Here is a 19,200-nt window from a genome sequence, read left to right as displayed (position 1 = left end):
TGTCAGCCTCCAGTAGAGGCTTAAACCAAGCTGATTGTAGGAACTGCAACACCACATCTAGATCCCAGGGTGCCGTTGGCGCCACAAAAGGAGTCTGGATGTGCAGAATCCCTTTCAAAAAGGTCTGAACCTCAGGGAGGACAGCCAATTATTTTTTTAAAAAAGATGGACAAAGCAGAGATTTGGACCTTGATGGATCCCAATCTCAGGCCCACATCCACTCCTGCTTGCAGGAAAAGGAGAAAACGTCCAAGTTGAAACTCCACCGCGGGAAATTTTCTTGATTCGCACCAAGAAACAGATTTCTTCCAAATACGGTGGTAATGTCTAGACGTTACCCCCTTCCTAGCCTGAATCAGGGTAGGAATGACTTCACTCGGGATAGCTTTCCGAGCTAAGATCTGGCATTCAACCACCATGCCGTCAAACGTAGCCGTGGTAAGTCTTGATAGGCGAACGGCCCCCGGCAGTAGCAGATCCCAGAAGATCCAGTAGATCCGCATACCAAGCCCTCCTTGGCCAGTACGGAGCAATGAGGATTGCCCGAACCTTTGTTCTTCGTACCAGCTGAAGAACCTTTAGAATCAGAGGAAGTGGAGGAAACACATACACTGACGGGAACACCCACGGTGTTACCAGTGCGTCCACCACTGCCTGAGGGTTCTTGTGACCGGGATCAGTACCTCCCCAGCTTCTTGTTGAGGCGGGAGGCCATCATGTCTATGTGAGGAACCCCCCCACCAACTGGTTACCTCCTCGAACACCTCCGGATGGAGGCCCCACTCCCCTGGATGGAGATAGTGTCTGCTGAGGAAGTCTGCTTCCCAGTTGTCTACTCCCAGAATGAAGATTGCTGACACTGCTAAAGCGTGCCTTTCCGCCCAGAGGATTCTTGACACTTCTGACATTGCAGCCCTGCTCTTCGTTCCGCCTTGTCGGTTTATGTAGGCCACGGTGATCACGTTGTCCAACTGCACCTGAACAGCCCGAGCCTGTAGAAGGTATGCTGCTTGCAGAAGGGCGTTGTACATAGCCCTTAGCTCCAGGATATTTATTGGGAGAAGGGATTCTTGATTCGACCACCTTCCTTGAAAGGTTTCCCCCAGAGCGACTGCTCCCCAACCTCTAAGACTTGCATCTGTGGTTAAAAGGATCCAGTCTTGAATTCCGAACCTTCGGCCTTCCAGAAGGTGCGGAAGTTGTAGCCACCAGAGGAGTGAAATCCTGGATTTCGGAAACAGGCGTATCCTCTTGTGCATGTGTAGGTGAGAGCCCAACCACTGGTCCAAGAGGTCCAGCTGAAAAGGTCGAGCATGAAACCTGCCGTACTGCAGAGCCTCGTAGGTGGCAACCATGTTCCCCAGAAGGTGGATGCATTGATGAACAGATACCCGGGTAGGCTTTAAGACATCCCGGACCATTGTTTGAATCACCAATGCTTTCTCCACCGGGAGAAATACCCTCTGCACTTCCGTGTCGAGGATCATTCCCAGGAAAGACAGCCTCCTTGTCGGCTCCAGATGAGACTTTGGAAGGTTCAGGATCCAATCGTGCTTCCTGAGCAGCTGTGTCGTGAGCGCGATGGATAGCAACAACCTCTCCCTGGATGACGCCTTGATCAGGAGATCATCCAGATATGGAATTATGGGGGTAATTCCAAGTTGATCGCAGCAGGAATTTTTTTAGCAGTTGGGCAAAACCATGTGCACTGCAGGGGGGGGGGGCAGATATAACATGTGCAGAGAGAGTTAGATTTGGGTGGGTTATTTTGTTTCTGTGCAGGGTAAATACTGGCTGCTTTATTTTTACACTGCAATTTAGATTGCAGATTGAACTCACCACACCCAAATCTATCTCTCTCTGCACATGTTATATCTGCCTCCCCTGCAGTGCACATGGTTTTGCCTAACTGCTAAAAAACTTCCTGCTGCGATCAACTTGGAATTACCCCCTATGTTCACCCCCTGTTTTCGGAGGAGAATCATCATCTCTGCCATCACCTTGGTGAAGATCCTTGGTGGTGTGGAGAGGCCAAACGGCAGTGCCTGGAACTGATAGTGATCGTCCAACAGTGCAAACCTGAGATATGCCTGATGCGGCGGCCAAATGGGAATGTGGAGGTAAGCATCCTTGATGTCCAGAGACACCAGGAATTCCCCCTCCGTCAGTCCTGAGATGACAGCTCTCAGATATTCCATCTTGAATTTGAACTCCCGGAGATAAGGGTTCAAAGACTTTTAGTTTAGAATAGGTCGTACTGAACCATCCGGTTTCGCTACCACAAAAAGGTTCGAATAATAACCCTTGTTCCACTGCTGAGGTGGAACTGGAACAATGATATCTGACACCACCAATTTTCTGATGGCCTCCAAAAGAATTGTTCTATCTGCCAGCAGAGCTGGCAAGCCTGACTTGAAGAAACGGTGAGGTGGGGGATCTTGAAACTCCAGTCTGTACCCCCATGACACTTTATCCAGGACCCAGGGGTCCAGACCAGACGACACCCAGATGTGGCTGAAGTGCCGGAGCCTTGCGCCCACCTGACCCTCCTCCAGACCTAGCTGTCCACCGTCATGCGGCAGACTTAGGGATATCAGAAGCGGGCTTCTGGGTTTGGGAACCTGCGGGAGCAGGTTTCTTTCCTTTGGCAAGACCACCTCTGAAGGTGTTCGAAGGCTTGTTCTTTCTAGGCGTCGCGGGCCGAAAGGACTGTGACGTGGCTGGTGTAAAAGGCTTCTTTGTAGCCGGTGCAGCTGAGGGAAGAAAAGGAGGAGACTTACCCGCGGTAGCCGTGGAAATCCACGCATCCAGCGCCTCCCCAAAGAGAGCCTGACCTGTATAGGGTAGGCCCTCCACGCTCTTCCTGGATTCCGCATCCGCAGACCATTGGCGCAGCCAGAGACACCTGCGAGCCGAGATGGACATGGAGGAGATCCCTGCAGCCATGGAACCCAGGTCCTTCATGGAATCTACCAGGAAGCCTGCCGAATCCTGTATATGGCGTAAAAATAAATAGTCACCTCTATCCAGCGAAGTCGACTCCTCCTGCAGAGTGATTGACCACCTGGCAATAGCTTTTGCAATCCAAGCACAGGCTATAGTAGGTCGTAATATAGCCCCAGAAGCCGTGTAAATGGATTTTAGCGTAGCATCCACCTTGCGATCTTCCAGGTCCTTCAATGCGGTAGATCCCAGGACTGGCAACACCACCTGTTTGGACAGCCTGGAGACAGAGGCGTCGACTATCGGCGGGGACTCCCATTTCTTTCTATCTTCCTCTGGGAAGGGAAAAGCAACAAAGACCCTCTCTTAGGGATCTGAAATGTCTTTTCCGGAGTTTCCCAGGCTTTTTCAAAGATAGCGTTTAATTCTTTGGATGCCGGGAAGGTGAGGGGGGCTTCTTATTATCTGTAAAAAAAAAAAGGCCTCCTCCACCTGCTCAGGTGTGTCAGAAATATGTAAAACATCCCTTACAGCTTCAATCATCAACGGCACCCCATTAGCAAGTGATGCTGTCCCCCTCGACACATCCCCCTCACCGTCTGCAGTGTCAGAGACGGTGTCCGTGTCATCCAGCATAAGCATTGCAAGTGCACGTTTTTGAGAATGTACCGCAGGGGACCCTGAGGAAGCAGTATCAGACCATACAACCATAGAGGATTGTAGGACCTGAGTGGCATGCTCAGTCCTAGCAACCCTGTCAGAAATCTGAGAAATAGTCCCCCTCAGAGAGACTAACCATTCTGGCTCTCTAGCTGGGATCTGCGCTACAACAGTGCAATCCTGATTACATGGTATGGAGTCTACCTGGGAAGACAAATCCTCTGCAGCATATGAAAGTGTCCCTAGACATGTTGTCACACACCAAACACCCCACAAACACACAGGGTATTTACTAGACAGAGTTTTCCACCAAGAATGGCAGAGACACAGAGATTGGAGCCAACCCACACACAGCGCTATTAGAGGTATAGGGAGACCCTAACCAGCGCTGACTGTGTCCCTTAATAGGTGACACAGCCGACATACAGCCTCCCTTCCCTTCCACAACCCCCTGGTGCCGTACAGATATCTGGAGTTGCCCTGGAGGGACCCGGACATCCACTGGCAGTGATTGCAGGCAGGAAAAATGGCGCTGAACGCTGCTGGGTCTGCTCTGAGAAGCTCCGCCTCTTCAATGGCGCGGTCTTCCCGCTCTTGAAGATTATACTGGCCTGAGGAAATTTGTGCTGGCTGAGATCCGCGGACCCCGACAGGCTGGAAATGGTCAGTGTAGGGTTCTGTGCTGGCTCAGGGCGCCCCTCACAGCGCCGCACCGCAGTACCGCTGAGCCATCCGGGAGCGCGGTTAATACCACGCTCCCACCCTTAAGCCGCCCTCTTCACACTGACCCCCCGCTTGTAAGGGGGGGACAGTGACTAACTCGCCACACTTCAGCTCTGTGAGGGGGTGGCAGCTGGCTGCCAGGGTGAGCATTCCACTGTGGCGCTCAATGTCCAGTCAGCGGAGGCAGTGGCTCAAGACCCCGCAGGGTGGACACTGCTCCCCCCCTCAGTCCCTCGATGCAGGGAGGCTGTTGCCAGCAGCCTCCCTGTAAAATAACAAACTCTAAAAAAAAATAAGAATTTACTTACCGATAATTCTATTTCTCGGAGTCCGTAGTGGATGCTGGGGTTCCTGAAAGGACCATGGGGAATAGCGGCTCCGCAGGAGACAGGGCACAAAAAGTAAAGCTTTAGGATCAGGTGGTGTGCACTGGCTCCTCCCCCTATGACCCTCCTCCAAGCCTCAGTTAGGATACTGTGCCCGGACGAGCGTACACAATAAGGAAGGATTTATGAATCCCGGGTAAGACTCATACCAGCCACACCAATCACACTGTACAACCTGTGATCTGAACCCAGTTAACAGTATGATAACAGCGGAGCCTCTGAAAAGATGGCTCACAACAATAATAACCCGATTTTTGTAACTATGTACAAGTAATGCAGATAATCCGCACTTGGGATGGGCGCCCAGCATCCACTACGGACTCCGAGAAATAGAATTATCGGTAAGTAAATTCTTATTTTCTCTATCGTCCTAGTGGATGCTGGGGTTCCTGAAAGGACCATGGGGATTATACCAAAGCTCCCAAACGGGCGGGAGAGTGCGGATGACTCTGCAGCACCGAATGAGAGAACTCCAGGTCCTCCTTAGCCAGGGTATCAAATTTGTAGGATTTTACAAACGTGTTTGCCCCTGACTAAATAGCCGCTCGGCAAAGTTGTAAAGCCGAGACCCCTCGGGCAGCCGCCCAAGATGAGCCCACCTTCCTTGTGGAATGGGCATTTACATATTTTGGCTGTGGCAGGCCTGCCACAGAATGTGCAAGCTGAATTGTATTACACATCCAACTAGCAAAAGTCTGCTTAAAAGCAAGAGCACCCAGTTTGTTGGGTGCATACAGGATAACAGCAAGTCAGTTTTCCTGACTCCAGCCGTCCTGGAACCTATATTTTCAGGGCCCTGACCACATCTAGCAACTTGGAGTCCTCCAAGTCCCTAGTAGGCGCAAGACACCACAATAAGCTGGTTCAGGTGAAACACTGACACCACCTTAGGGAGAGAACTGGGGACGAGTCCGCAGCTCTGCCCTGTCCGAATGGACAAACAGATATGGGCTTTTTTGAGAAAAAAACCACCAATTTGACACTCGCCTGGTCCAGGCCAGGTCCAAGAGCATGTTCACTTTTCATGTGAGATGCTTCAAATCCACAGATTTGACTGGTTTTAAACCAATGTGTTTTGAGGAATCCCAGAACTACGTTGAGATCCCACAGTGCCACTGGAGGCACAAAAGGGGGTTGTATATGCAATACTCCCTTGACAAACTTCTGGACTTCAGGAACTGAAGCCAATTCTTTCTGGAAGAAAAATCGACAGGGCCCAAATTTGAACCTTAATGGACCCCAATTTGAGGCCCATAGACACTCCTGTTTGCAGGAAATGCAGGAATCGACCGAGTTGAAATTTCTTCGTGGGGCCTTCCTGGCCTCACACCACGCAACATATTTTCGCCACATGTGGTGATAATGTTGTGCGGTCACCTCCTTTCTGGCTTTGACCAGGGTAGGAATGACCTCTTCCTGAATGCCTTTTCCCTTAGGATCCGGCGTTCCACCGCCATGCCGTCAAGCGCAGCTGCGGTAAGTCTTGGAACAGACATGGTACTTGCTGAAACAAGTCCCTTCTTAGCGGCAGAGGCCATAAGTCCTCTGTGAGCATCTCTTGAAGTTCCGGGTACCAAGTCCTTCTTGGCCAATCCGGAGCCATGAGTATAGTTCTTACTCCTCTACGTCTTATAATTCTCAGTACCTTAGGTATGAAAAGCAGAGGATGGAACACATACACCGACTGGTACACCCACGGTGTTACCAGAACGTCCACAGCTATTGCCTGAGGGTCTCTTAACCTGGCGCAATACCTGTCCCGTTTTTTGTTCAGACGGGACGCCATCATGTCCACCTTTGGTAATTCCCAACGGTTTACAATTATGTGGAAAACTTCCCCATGAAGTTCCCACTCTGCCGGGTGGAGGTCGTGCCTACTGAGGAAGTCTGCTTCCCAGTTTCCATTCCCGGAATGAAACACTGCTGACAGTGCTATCACATGATTTTCCGCCCAGCGAAAAGTCCTTGCAGTTTTTGCCACTGCCCTCCTGCTTCTTGTGCCGCCCTGTCTATTTACGTGGGCGACTGCCGTGATGTTTTATCCCACTGGATCAATACCAGCTGACCTTGAAGCAGAGGTCTTGCTAAGCTTAGAGCATTATAAATTTACCCTTAGCTATATTTATGTGGAGAAAAGTCTCCAGACTTGATCACACTCCCTGGAAATTTTTTCCTTGTGTGACTGCTCCCCAGCCTCTCGGGCTGGCCTCCGTGGTCACCAACATCCAAAACTGAATGCCGAATCTGCGGCCCTCTAGAAGATGAGCACTCTGTAACCACCACAGGAGAGACACCCTTGTCCTTGGATATAGGGTTATCCGCTGATGCATCTGAAGATGCGATCCGGACCATTTGTCCAGCAGATCCCACTGAAAAGTTCTTGCATGAAATCTGCCGACTGGAATTGCTTCGAAGGAAGTCACCATTTTTTTACCATGGCCCTTGTGCAATGATGCACTGATTTTAGGAGGTTCCTGACTAGCTCGGATAACTCCCTGGCTTTCTCTTCCGGGAGAAACACCTTTTTCTGGACTGTGTCCAGAATCATCCCTAAGCACAGGAGACTTGTTGTCGGGATCAGCTGCGATTTTGGAATATTTAGAATCCACCCCTGCTGTTGTAACAGTATCCGAGATAGTGCTACTCCGACCTCCAACTGTTCCCTGGACTTTGCCCTTATCAGGAGATCGTCCAAGTAAGGGATAATTAAGACGCCTTTTCTTCGAAGAAGAACCATCATTTCGGCCATTACCTTGGTAAAGACCCGGGGTGCCGTGGACAATCCAAACGGCAGCGTCTGAAACTGATAGTGACAGTTCTGTACCACGAACCTGAGGTACCCTTAGTGATAAGGGCAAATTTTTTTTTTTATTTTTTTTTTGGGACATGGAGGTAAGCATCCCTGATGTCTCGGGACACCAGATAGTCCCCTTCTTCCCGGTTCGTTATCACTGCTCTGAGTGACTCCATCTTGATTTGAACCTTTGTAAGTGTTCAAATTTTTTTAGATTTAGAATAGGTCTCACCTAGCCTTCTGGCTTCAGTACCACAATATAGTGTGGAATAATACCCCTTTTCTTGTTGTAGGAGGGGTAATTTAATTATCACCTGCTGGGAATACAGCTCGTGAATTGTTTCCCATACTGCCTCCTTGTCGGAGGGAGACCTTGGTAAAGCAGACTTCAGGAGCCTGCGCAGGGGAAACGTCTCGACATTCCAATCTGTACCCCTGGGATACTACTTGTAGGATCCAGGGGTCCTGTACGGTCTCAGCGTCATGCTGAGAGCTTGTCAGAAGCGGTGGAACGCTTCTGTTCCTGGGAATGGGCTGCCTGCTGCAGTCTTCTTCCCTTTCCTCTATCCCTGGGCAGATATGACTCTTATAGGGACGAAAGGACTGAAGCTGAAAAGACGGTGTCTTTTTCTGCAGAGATGTGACTTAGGGTAAAAACGGTGGATTTTCCAGCAGTTGCCGTGGCCACCAGGTCCGATGGACCGACCCCAAATAACTCCTCTTCCTTTATACGGCAATACACCTTTGTGCCGTTTGGAATCTGCATCACCTGACCACTGTCGTGTCCATAAACATCTTCTGGCAGATATGGACATCGCACTTACTCTTGATGCCAGAGTGCAAATATCCCTCTGTGCATCTCGCTATCAATATTTTTAGTCAGGGAATCCGACCAAGCCACCCCAGCTCTGCACATCCAGGCTGAGGCGATCGCTGGTCGCAGTATAACACCAGTATGTGTGTATATACTTTTTATGATATTTTTTCAGCCTCCTGTCAGCTGGCTCCTTGAGGACGGCCCTATCTATAGACGGTACCGCCACTTGTTCTGATAAGCGTGTGAGCGCCTTATCCACCCTAAGGGGTGTTTCCCAACGCGCCCTAACTTCTGGCGGGAAAGGGTATACCGCCCATATTTTCTATCGGGGGGAACCCACGCATCATCACACACTTCATTTAATTTATCTGATTCAGGAAAAACTACGGTAGTTTTTTCACATCCCACATAATACCCTCTTTTGTGGTACTTGTAGTATCAGAAATATGTAACACCTCCTTCATTGCCCTTAACGTGTGGCCCTAATAAGGAATACGTTTGTTTATTCACCGTCGACACTGGATTCAGTGTCCCTGTCTGTGTCGACCGACTAAAGTAAACGGGCGTTTTAAAACCCCTGACGGTGTTTTTGAGACGTCTGGACCGGTACTAATTGTTTGTCGGCCGTCTCATGTCGTCAACCGACCTTGGCGCGTGTTGACATTATCACGTAATTCCCTAAATAAGCCATCCATTCCGGTGTCGACTCCCTAGAGAGTGACATCACCATTACAGGCAATTGCTCCGCCTCCTCACCAAAATCGTCCTCATACATGTCGACACACACGTACCGACACACAGCACACACACAGGGAATGCTCTGATAGAGGACAGGACCTACTAGCCCTTTGGAGAGACAGAGGGAGAGTTTGCCAGCACACACCAAAAACGCTATAATTATATAGGGACAACCTTATATAAGTGTTTTCCCTTATAGCATCTTTTTTATATATTTCTAACGCCAAATTAGTGCCCCCCCTCTCTGTTTTAACCCTGTTTCTGTAGTGCAGTGCAGGGGAGAGCCTGGGAGCCTTCCCTCCAGCCTTTCTGTGAGGGAAAATGGCGCTGTGTGCTGAGGAGATAGGCCCCGCCCCTTTTTCGGCGGCCTCGTCTCCCGCTCTTAACGGATTCTGGCAGGGGTTAAATATCTCCATATAGCCCCCGGAGGCTATATGTGAGGTATTTTTAGCCAAAAATAGGTTTTCATTGCCTCCCAGGGCGCCCCCCTCCCAGCGCCCTGCACCCTCAGTGACTGCCGTGTGAAGTGTGCTGAGAGGAAATGGCGCACAGCTGCAGTGCTGTGCGCTACCTTAAGAAGACTGAGGAGTCTTCATGACGCCGATTCTGGACCTTCTTCTTGTTTCAGCATCTGCAAGGGGGCCGGCGGCGAGGCTCCGGTGACCATCCAGGCTGTACCTGTGATCGTCCCTCTGGAGCTAATGTCCAGTAGCCCAAGAAGCCAATCCATCCTGCACGCAGGTGAGTTCACTTCTTCTCCCCTAAGTCCCTCGTTGCAGTGATCCTGTTGCCAGCAGGACTAACTGTAAAATAAAAAACCTAAGCTAAACTTTTCTAAGCAGCTCTTTAGGAGAGCCACCTAGATTGCACCCTTCTCGGCCGGGCACAAAAATCTAACTGAGGCTTGGAGGAGGGTCATAGGGGGAGGAGCCAGTGCACACCACCTGATCCTAAAGCTTTACTTTTTGTGCCCTGTCTCCTGCGGAGCCGCTATTCCCCATGGTCCTTTCAGGAACCCCAGCATCCACTAGGACGATAGAGAAAAAACTTTTACCAGAGAAGCTCTGTAGAGCTCCCCTAGCTGTGATCGGCTCCTCCGGGCACATTTTCTAAACTGAGTCTAGTAGGAGGGGCATAGAGGGAGGAGCCAGCCCACACTATTAAACTCTTAAAGTGCCAATGGCTCCTAGTGGACCCGTCTATACCCGATGGTACTAATATGGACTCCAGCATCCTCTAGGACGTAAGAGAAATTCACATTACGCCACACAGTATGAGCCGAAATTCAATTACCCCACACGGTATGCGCCAAATTCACATTATGCCACACGGTATGAGCCATATTCACATTTACGCCACACGGTATGAGCCACATTTACATTACCCCACACAATATGAGCCGAAATTCATATCACGCCACACAGTATGAGCCGAAATTCACATTACCCCACACGGTATGCGCCAAATTCACATCACGCCACATGGTATGAGCCAAATTCACATCACGCCACATGGTATGAGCCAAATTCACATTACGCCACACAGTGAGCGCTGACCTGCCGGGACCCCGATCCCAACTCTATATAAGTACACACTAAATGCTTTGAAGTATATATATATATATATATATATATATATATATTTTATTATTTTTTTTTTCTTCTTCATGTATGCTTTACCTATCCACCACATACCTGGAGGTAATAAATGCAGCCATGAGAGCTGCAAAGAGGAGGGCTAGAAAAAAGGAACCAGAGGCAGGGTGAATACTGGGAGGAGACGTGTGGGATAGAATAGGGAAGATAATGGGAGAGAAAATAGGAGGGGCCAGCCGGAGAGGAGCTCAGCTAATTGGTAGCTGGTTCCAGAGGACGGACCAGCCACTGTACAATATGTGACTCCATAATAAAACTAGAGGACAGTACACAGCAGTGTGAGGTGAGCATTGCTGAGCAGTGAGAGAGGGTACAGCATGCTGAAACCCGTGTCTTACCACCTGCTGTCTCATCACAGCCCTTAGCACTGCAGCTGCTGTATGAGACTTACTAGCAGTGACCGGTTGGCTCCGCCCCCTCCAGAAGCACCGCCTTCCGTGTACACGTTGCTGTGTGGTGTGAGTGTGTCTTCCAGGTCGAAATCACGTACATACACATTGCGCCTTCAGCCCCTAACAGTTCTGTTGTACCGGCCTGGGGCGTATATGTGCACTGCCGCCGGAGTGAGAAGAGCAGCTCCGGAGGTAGAGAAGGTGGAGGGAGAGGGACGCGAGAGCCACAGCAGCTGTCCCTCTCCTTCCACATTTGGCTGGCCGCCGCCGCTGTGAATGCTGGGATGCAGGAAGCGCATCCCAGCGTTCACAGCGCCACCACCACCAATTACATTGCGCTGCTGCAACTCCCGCGTCCCTCCTCCTCCTCCCCTCGGAGCGGCAGAGCTGCTATTCTCCTCGCTCCAGCGACGGTGCACAGAGGCGGCTTGTAATGAGTCTGACTGACTCATTACAGTGCTGCTGACTTTAGGGGATGTGAGTAGTTGCGTCCTCATGGTGACTGCGCTGTGTGCCAGGCACTGCTGGCACACATGTAGTTATAGCCCTGGGAGCAGTTGAGTAAGTTAAAAAAAAGTATTGGGTATCCCGTAATATAAGTCAGATCCTGTTTATTGACATGAAATTGCAATCTCATTAAGTGCAACTCAGAATCAGGCCCTTGGTTTATAGCTAGTCACACAGTGCTACTGCGTTTTTACATGTGGAGCAGAGCAGGGGTCGTCCAGGAGAGGCACAAGACAAGCAGCAGTCAGAGCAGGGTGACGGAGCAGACTGGGGTGACCCAGGTCCCTTTACTACAATTATATTTTTGTGTGCTCCTCATCAATATAAACAACCCCCTGTATAAGAATCTCTTTCTTTAATACCACCTAAAGTCTTCCATTTTATTGTCCTCCATATTTTCCAATTCTTCTTTCTTGATAGTTGTTTTCTTGTTTTAAAGTTAACAGATAAGGCATTGTGAGTTTTCAGATGGACACATTTCACACTTCAAATTTCAACTTATAAAAATAAAACATTATCGAAGGTATTTTTTTTCCAATGGTACAACTTTATAAATACATCTAAAAAATGTCAACATGCTACATGTCACTAGAATGGTATATTCCCTAAAACTGTGACATACAGACATTTAGGATTTGGATTACAGAAAATGGCAAACAAGGGAGGAGCTTGTGCAAAGAAGGAAGGGAGGATGTTTTGTGGATCCAACCCCCCCTCCCTCCCAGTTAAGGCCACTGATGTGTTTGTGGTTGTATGTAAAGCACCATGTTAAACCTTGCATTGCCAGAAGCCCCAACTGGGAGGGGTTTACAATTATCCTTTACCAGCACATGGGACATTATTTTGTGTCTGGTTTGGTCTCTGAGTGGATAAGAAGCCCCAGAATTAATTTTTATTCTTACATTTTGTTTCATTCACTTTATATAATCTTTGATACTTCGCTATTGATTGCCTTTCCAAGGCCATAAACCAGGGGTGGGGAACCTGCGGCCCTCCAGCTGTTGTTGAACTACACATCCCAGCATGTCCTGCAACAGTTTTAGCATGGGCAAATAGCAAAAATGTAGCAGGGCATGCTGGTATGTGTAGTTCAACAACAGCTGGAGGGCCAAAGGTTCCCCATCCCTGCCATAAACATTATAATGACTTTCAGCTGACAAATACAACTCGCCATTATTTCCATTCAGAGCAGTTACAAGTAGCTTGTGTTGTTCCCCACACAAAACAATATCTATTCAGTATAAATACAAGTAGTTGGCTACACATTGTCAATGTAGTTTAGTCCTTACAATCTTTTATTACATACTTTCATTCATTTTACCTTTTCATTTTGTAGGACATATTACCTTTGTATAGCTACATTTTTAATTAAATGTATTCTAACCATACAGTTTATTTTTTTATGTTCCATATGATCCAAAATTTAACAACCTCTTAATACTAATTACCCCTTTATGGGTTGTGTAGATGCTGCCGCAGGCTTATATTTTATGTGGGATTGAATGTTGGGTAAATGTCTTCACCCTTTTGTTCAATTCTGGTAGTGCTGAAACACACTACCCGGCTTTTGCCGGCCGGGAAAAAGCCGGACGGCTTTTTCCCGTGCCGGCATTGTAGTTAACAGTGTGAGGGCTAGGGTCCCTTCACACTGCACGGCCCCGGCCCGGCTGCCGGGTCTCACCACCGTCTTTGGAGCCAGTAAACCATGTGTGTGAAGGGGAGCTTTCACACACAATGGTTTTTTCTGAAGCCGTGTCTGATGCTGCGCATGCGCACAGCATTACACACGGCTCAAAGCCGTCCTGTGTGAGCGACTCTGCCGGTTTCTCCCGGATGGCAAAAAGCCGGACAAAGTTTGTCCGGCTTTTTGCCATCCGGGAAAAACCGGAGTGTGTGTTACAGCCCTTAGGCTTCATACAGATGGCATTTCTCTCATTCTAGTCTACACTAAAGATCAAAAAGGGGCAGACTAGACGGGTCACGTGGTTCTTATCTGCTGTCAAATTCTGTGCTTCTATCTGGCTGGTTGGAATAAAAATCTGGTAAAGGATGAGAGCAAATGACAATTGACCCTTTGCTCCCAAACACAGGAAAACGGACATATGTCATTAATACAAATTGTTAAATCACTGATTTAACCAATTTGTCCAAATGGCAGTTTTTTTCCCATTTTCCAGTGTTTGGGAGCAAATGGTCAATTGTCATTTGCTCTCATCCATTACCAGATTTAAATTCCAACCAGCCAGATCTGGCATATGATCTGCCAGAGTATTATATAGTGTATGTCTAGCTTTACTTGTAGCAGCTTAGCAGCTGTAGTAGCATAACACAGTTAACAGCTTATTCTGTTATGAAGAATAACATAACTGTCCTATATAGTGACATACTGTAACACAATGGTTCCCAAACTGGGTATGTCAGGACACATGCAGGTGTGCCATAGGTTGTCAGTCTAGCACCAAATTGTGGCCCAAATATATTAAGCCTTAAGAAGCGATAAAGTGGAGATGGATAAAGAGTGATAAATGACCAATCAGCTACTTAACTGTCATGTAACAGGCTGTGATTGAAAAATGACAGGAGCATTTTGGTTGGTCATTTATCACTCTTTATCTCCATCCAAGGATTAGTAAATAGACCTTAAAGTGGAGATGGATAAAGTCACGGGAGATAAAGTACCACCCAATCGGCTCCTGTCATTTTCCAAACACAGCCTGTGGCATATCAGTTAGGACCCGATTGGCTGGTACTTTATCTCCAGCGACTTTATCTCCATCTAAGGCTTAGTAAATAGACCCCTTTATATCTCTTAATAAGACTAATACATTTGGGCCCATATTATTTAAGGTCAATTTGGTCAACAAACCAGTGCCGGTGGTTACTAATAATAAAATAAATGGAAAACAGAAGAACAACCCTGTCCACTACCACATAGGTCAAACTAAGGAAGATAACATTTATGTAACAACTTACATGATTTAATAATTTTTGCTCAACAGTGCTTGTAAAAATCTGCTAATATTTTAGGGCGCCAAAAGTCAAGAAAGTTTGGGAACCACTGATATAACACCTACATTTTGTTGGGGCCACTGTTTCTTACATTGGTTTTTGGTAAGTCCCTATTAAAGGACAACTAATTCTATTCTATACACAGTATGAGCTGCTCTCAACATTGATCGCATACTACAGTTGAGAAGCGATGCCATCTCTAAACACCTACCCTCCCAACCCTGTGCCTGTGGGGTGGGTCATTTGCATCTGTAGAACAATGCCCTCCCCTCTACACCAGCATTGAGGTTACGGAGATTTCTTTTTTGTTACCCCAAGATGCAAAAATGCAACAAAAGGCAATTAGAGAGTAAGATGCAAAGAAGCAATAAAGCAGTATAGTCACCAAGAAACAAGAGTGTACACTGTATAAAAACAAAGTTCCACTTGTAGAGGAGGTAATTTAGAATTTTGTTATACTAGCATATATTGTTAAGCATCTTCCACTTCTCTGCCACATAAAACAACCTATTTAGAATAAGGTACAAAACGAAAGCACTTAAGGTTAAAAATTATGCAATGGAACATGTGTATCCCTTGAAGAGGAACAAAATGACATAATACAACATATGATCAGTTGTGTATTTTTTAGGGTCTGTCACCATAATGATAAACATTAATGAAATATGCACTAGTCAGATGGAAACATTCTGGAATAAGCAGGCAATTCTAAATAAGGAGCCAACTATATGCTTTTACTTGTTCATTATAATCTCAGATAACAGCTGACAAAATGGTGTACTAATTCCTACTTCAGTCCATTTTTTTATTTTTGATGTACAAAACGCAGACTCCTCTATGATGGCCACAGTGATAGAATGTATGGAGGGAGGCACATGGAATAAGATCTTTTAACAATGTCACCAACCCTTTTTATTACCCATGCAATGTTAAAGCAAGGAATTTGCTGCCAAGAGTCAGAGCACTGTCATCTGTTAGGGTTATGTGCACAGAGAAAGTGGCCTTATTGTGAGCACCAAGGAGTGTGTCACCCCATTTCTGTCAGACTGAATAGTGGGAAGAAGGATAGAATTGCTCTAGATACCTCCTACCATCTGACGGACAGTGAGCACCTGATCTTAGCACCAATGTCTCATGCCCTTATAGAAACCCATGGGCCATTGGCCACACTGTACCCCACATTGCATAAAGCTTATAATTATGGAATGCTACTCCTGAAAGGAGTACTTACCTAGGCTATACCACAGAGACCAGCAATGCGGAAAATGATAAAGTGCAACACATACATAATAACAAAATTTACATCAATGATAAAAAGTATAGAATTAAGAGTAATTTAGGTGGGTCAAGTGCTTTAAATGAAAAACTTGAAGCTGACAATAGTATTCTATGAATAGCACAAGAGTGTCCCCTAGGAGGATGAAAACATATTTGCAAGGAGTAGTTTCTGCAGCAAACTAGCGGTGCATAATAGAAATGTTCACTGCTAGCAGAAAAGGGTTCAGTAAACTGCAATTTCAGCTCTCCATGGCCACCAATATGACAGAAGGACCTTGTTACGTGCTTCCTACATCTGCCATACAAGGGGAAAAAAAGGAATATAGATAGAGAGACCACCTTTAAGCTTCAACGCTACCATACAATTCTTACTCATTGTCCATTAAATATGTTACTAGATAGAAGCAGAGATGAGGGGGAGGGGTCAGCAGTAATGGGAGTCTAACAAAATTTCCACAGTAATTGATTGAAGAAAATAAGTAGTCAATATCAATGTTATGATTATTCCTGGTTTCTAGGGTATGCTCTACAAAGCATGTGTTCACATGTTTGTCAAGAGTAGGTGAAACAGGACTATTCTTTGCAGATTATTACTTTACTCGCCACTGCAAACTATTTGTACAGAGAGTTGACAATGTGTTACAGTAACCAGTAAATCCTGAATTATTTTTTTTTTCCAGTTTGCCTTTTTGTAAAACAATCAAAAAATTGACTTGTACCTCATAGTAAGAATTATTATTCTAAACACAATATTTAACAGGTACTTTCCAGTACTGAAATATTTTCCTGTACTGAAATAAATGTAATTGCTAGTTGATCAGCGTAGCACTCATTTGGTAGTAGCTACACATAAGCTTTCATGGGTCCATATTGCAAAATTAAAGCTTGATCACAATGGCTTTACTCCTTGCCAAGATAAGAGTGTTAGTCTGCTTGCAGCTTTAGGTCCTGTATACTGATGTGGTGTAAACAAGATACAATGATCATAATACTGAATTATTTGAAAATATCAGTTTGTTTTCATGTTTTCATAATTTAGATATGTTCAAGCCTTTGCTTTGTGACTTGGTTGAAGCTTGTTCAACCCAGTTCTACCAGAGTTTTTACATCTATATTTAACTGTTGGCAGGTTACAAAGCAATATTTTGATTAACAAAACAGACACAGAGATATTCTAGAACATATTGTAAAAATTAGAATGTAATTTTTTTTTTTTTAAATTGTAGGAAATCCATATACTGATTGAGCATGACCGTACAGTTCCATTATGTATGTATTGCATATTGTTTTACTTTATTTGCTTCATGTCTCTGCTTCGATTTGGTTCTCCCGATTACTGCCTTGTGCATGTTAATGCAATGCTCCACAATACATAACTTCTCCCTTCTACAACAAATGTAAATACCACCTCACTTCCAGGCCTAACTGAAAAACAGAAGGTAGACTTCAAAATCCTCAATAAATCCAACAACAACTACCCCAAAGATGAAGCAGTGAAAGTCCCAAATACAATGTTTGGCATGCTGTCGTTTTCGGAGCACAGGACAGTTTAGAACGTGTATAGGTAAATGGAATTCCCACTTGGCAGAAAGATTGTAAAGACATAAGAATGGCATGAGGAATGTGCATGAAGGGAAAAAATGCATTTCACATTTTCTTTTAGATGGGTGTTAACCTGAAGTTTACCCATGATGGTCACACCTACAGTGGTATCTTAATGATCTGTTGCAATTCCATCCAACATTAGTTGCATCTAGGAAGTACAGTTATACAATAACAGTCTTGAAATAGAACACCCTCCTTTCCCATATTTCACTCATATATAATTGTCCACTGTCTACTGCCTCTTTTGTCCTTGGCAAAGAGGAAACTACACGTGGTGAGTAATTGGTAGCCTGAAATTAGGCATGGGAAATAATTAAAAACTTAACTTATATGAAGAGAGAAAAAAAAAAAAAGCAATACAAATCCTCCTCTATTCCGAAATCTGTTTTGCAAATTTCCCATCGAGAACAGAGAAAAACTTTAATTTACAAAAAAAACTTTTGTTTCAATCTATTATAAGATTCTTCTTTCCACTTCCAAACCAAGGAGGCATAAATATTAAGAAGATTTAAAAGGTAATAAAGTCCATGATAAGTTCAAAAGGTTGAAAGGAACAATGCAATTTCTTTCAGAATGAACTTTCCGTTTCACAACTGTACAATAAGGGTGCTGTGTAGAGGGTAGATCTCACGTTGAAAATTCAGGCTGTGATCAATCAGATGGTGGAGGTGAGGTCACTGTCACACAAAGTCTCTCTGTCTGGTGATTCAATAAAGTTGGCTGCTTCTTGAAGTTTTAGGAGCATAGCCATCTGAAAAAAGTATGTGAAAATGTAAAACATATACATACTGTACATAATATATATATATATATATATATATATACATAAATAAAGGGAACACTAAAATAACACATCCTAGATCTGAATGAATGAAATATTCTTATTAAATACTTTGTTCTTTCCATAGTTGAATGTGCTGACAACAAAATCACACAAAAATTATCAATGGAAATCAAATTTATTAACCCGTGGAGGTCTGGATTTGGAGTCCCACTCAAAATTAAAGTGGAAAAACACACTACAGGCTGATCCAACTTTAATGTAATGTCCTTAAAACAAGTCAAAATGAGGCTCAGTAGTGTGTGTTAAGGACATTACATCAAAGTTGAATCAGCCTGTAGTGTGTTTTTCCACTTTCATTTTGAGTGTGACTCCAAATCCAGACCTCCATGAGTTAATAAATTTGATTTCCATTGATAATTTTTGTGTGATTTTGTTGTCAGCACATTCAACTATGGAAAGAACAAAGTATTTAATAAGAATATTTCATTCATTCAGATCTAGGATGTGTTATTTTAGTGTTCCCTTTATTTTTTTGAGCAGCGTACGTATGTATGTATGTATGTATGTATGTATGTATCTATCTATCTATCTCTCTATCTCTCTCTATATATATATATATATATATATATCTCTCTCTCTCTCTCTCTATATATATATATATATATATATATATATCTATCTATCTATCTCTCTCTCATATATATATATATATATATATATATATATCTCTCTATATATATATATATATATATATATATATATATATCTCATATACATATATGTATATATATAGATCTATATAGATAGATATATATCTATATAGATAGATAGATATATAGACAGATATAGATAGATAGAAAGATAGATAGATAGATATATTTTAACCCAGGCAAACAGCTTTTTTTTTTC

The 19,200-nt window shown here is 45.0% G+C and overlaps 1 protein-coding gene and 1 long non-coding RNA gene across 7 annotated transcripts in view; one reads left to right on the top strand and one right to left on the bottom strand.

Annotated features, from left to right (window-relative positions):
• LOC135042024 (uncharacterized) overlaps nt 1-19,200 on the top strand; it is a 275,384-nt gene that overhangs the window by 200,329 nt on the left and 55,855 nt on the right. The gene's annotated exons all lie outside the window — the stretch shown is intronic.
• NAV1 (neuron navigator 1) overlaps nt 15,018-19,200 on the bottom strand; it is a 468,103-nt gene continuing 463,920 nt past the window's right edge. For all 6 annotated transcript variants that reach the window (XM_063954974.1, XM_063954975.1, XM_063954973.1 and 3 more), the window contains one exon: nt 15,018-18,258. In XM_063954974.1, the coding sequence (XP_063811044.1) occupies nt 18,163-18,258 (96 nt within the window). In that variant the 3' untranslated portion in view covers nt 15,018-18,162. The remainder of the gene's footprint in view (nt 18,259-19,200) is intronic.

This window comes from Pseudophryne corroboree, chromosome 2 (genome assembly GCF_028390025.1).
Source record: "Pseudophryne corroboree isolate aPseCor3 chromosome 2, aPseCor3.hap2, whole genome shotgun sequence".
NCBI classification, from domain to species: domain Eukaryota; kingdom Metazoa; phylum Chordata; class Amphibia; order Anura; family Myobatrachidae; genus Pseudophryne; species Pseudophryne corroboree.
The sequence above is the reverse complement of the archived record's forward strand: the minus strand, read 5'-3'. Positions and strand labels throughout refer to the sequence as shown.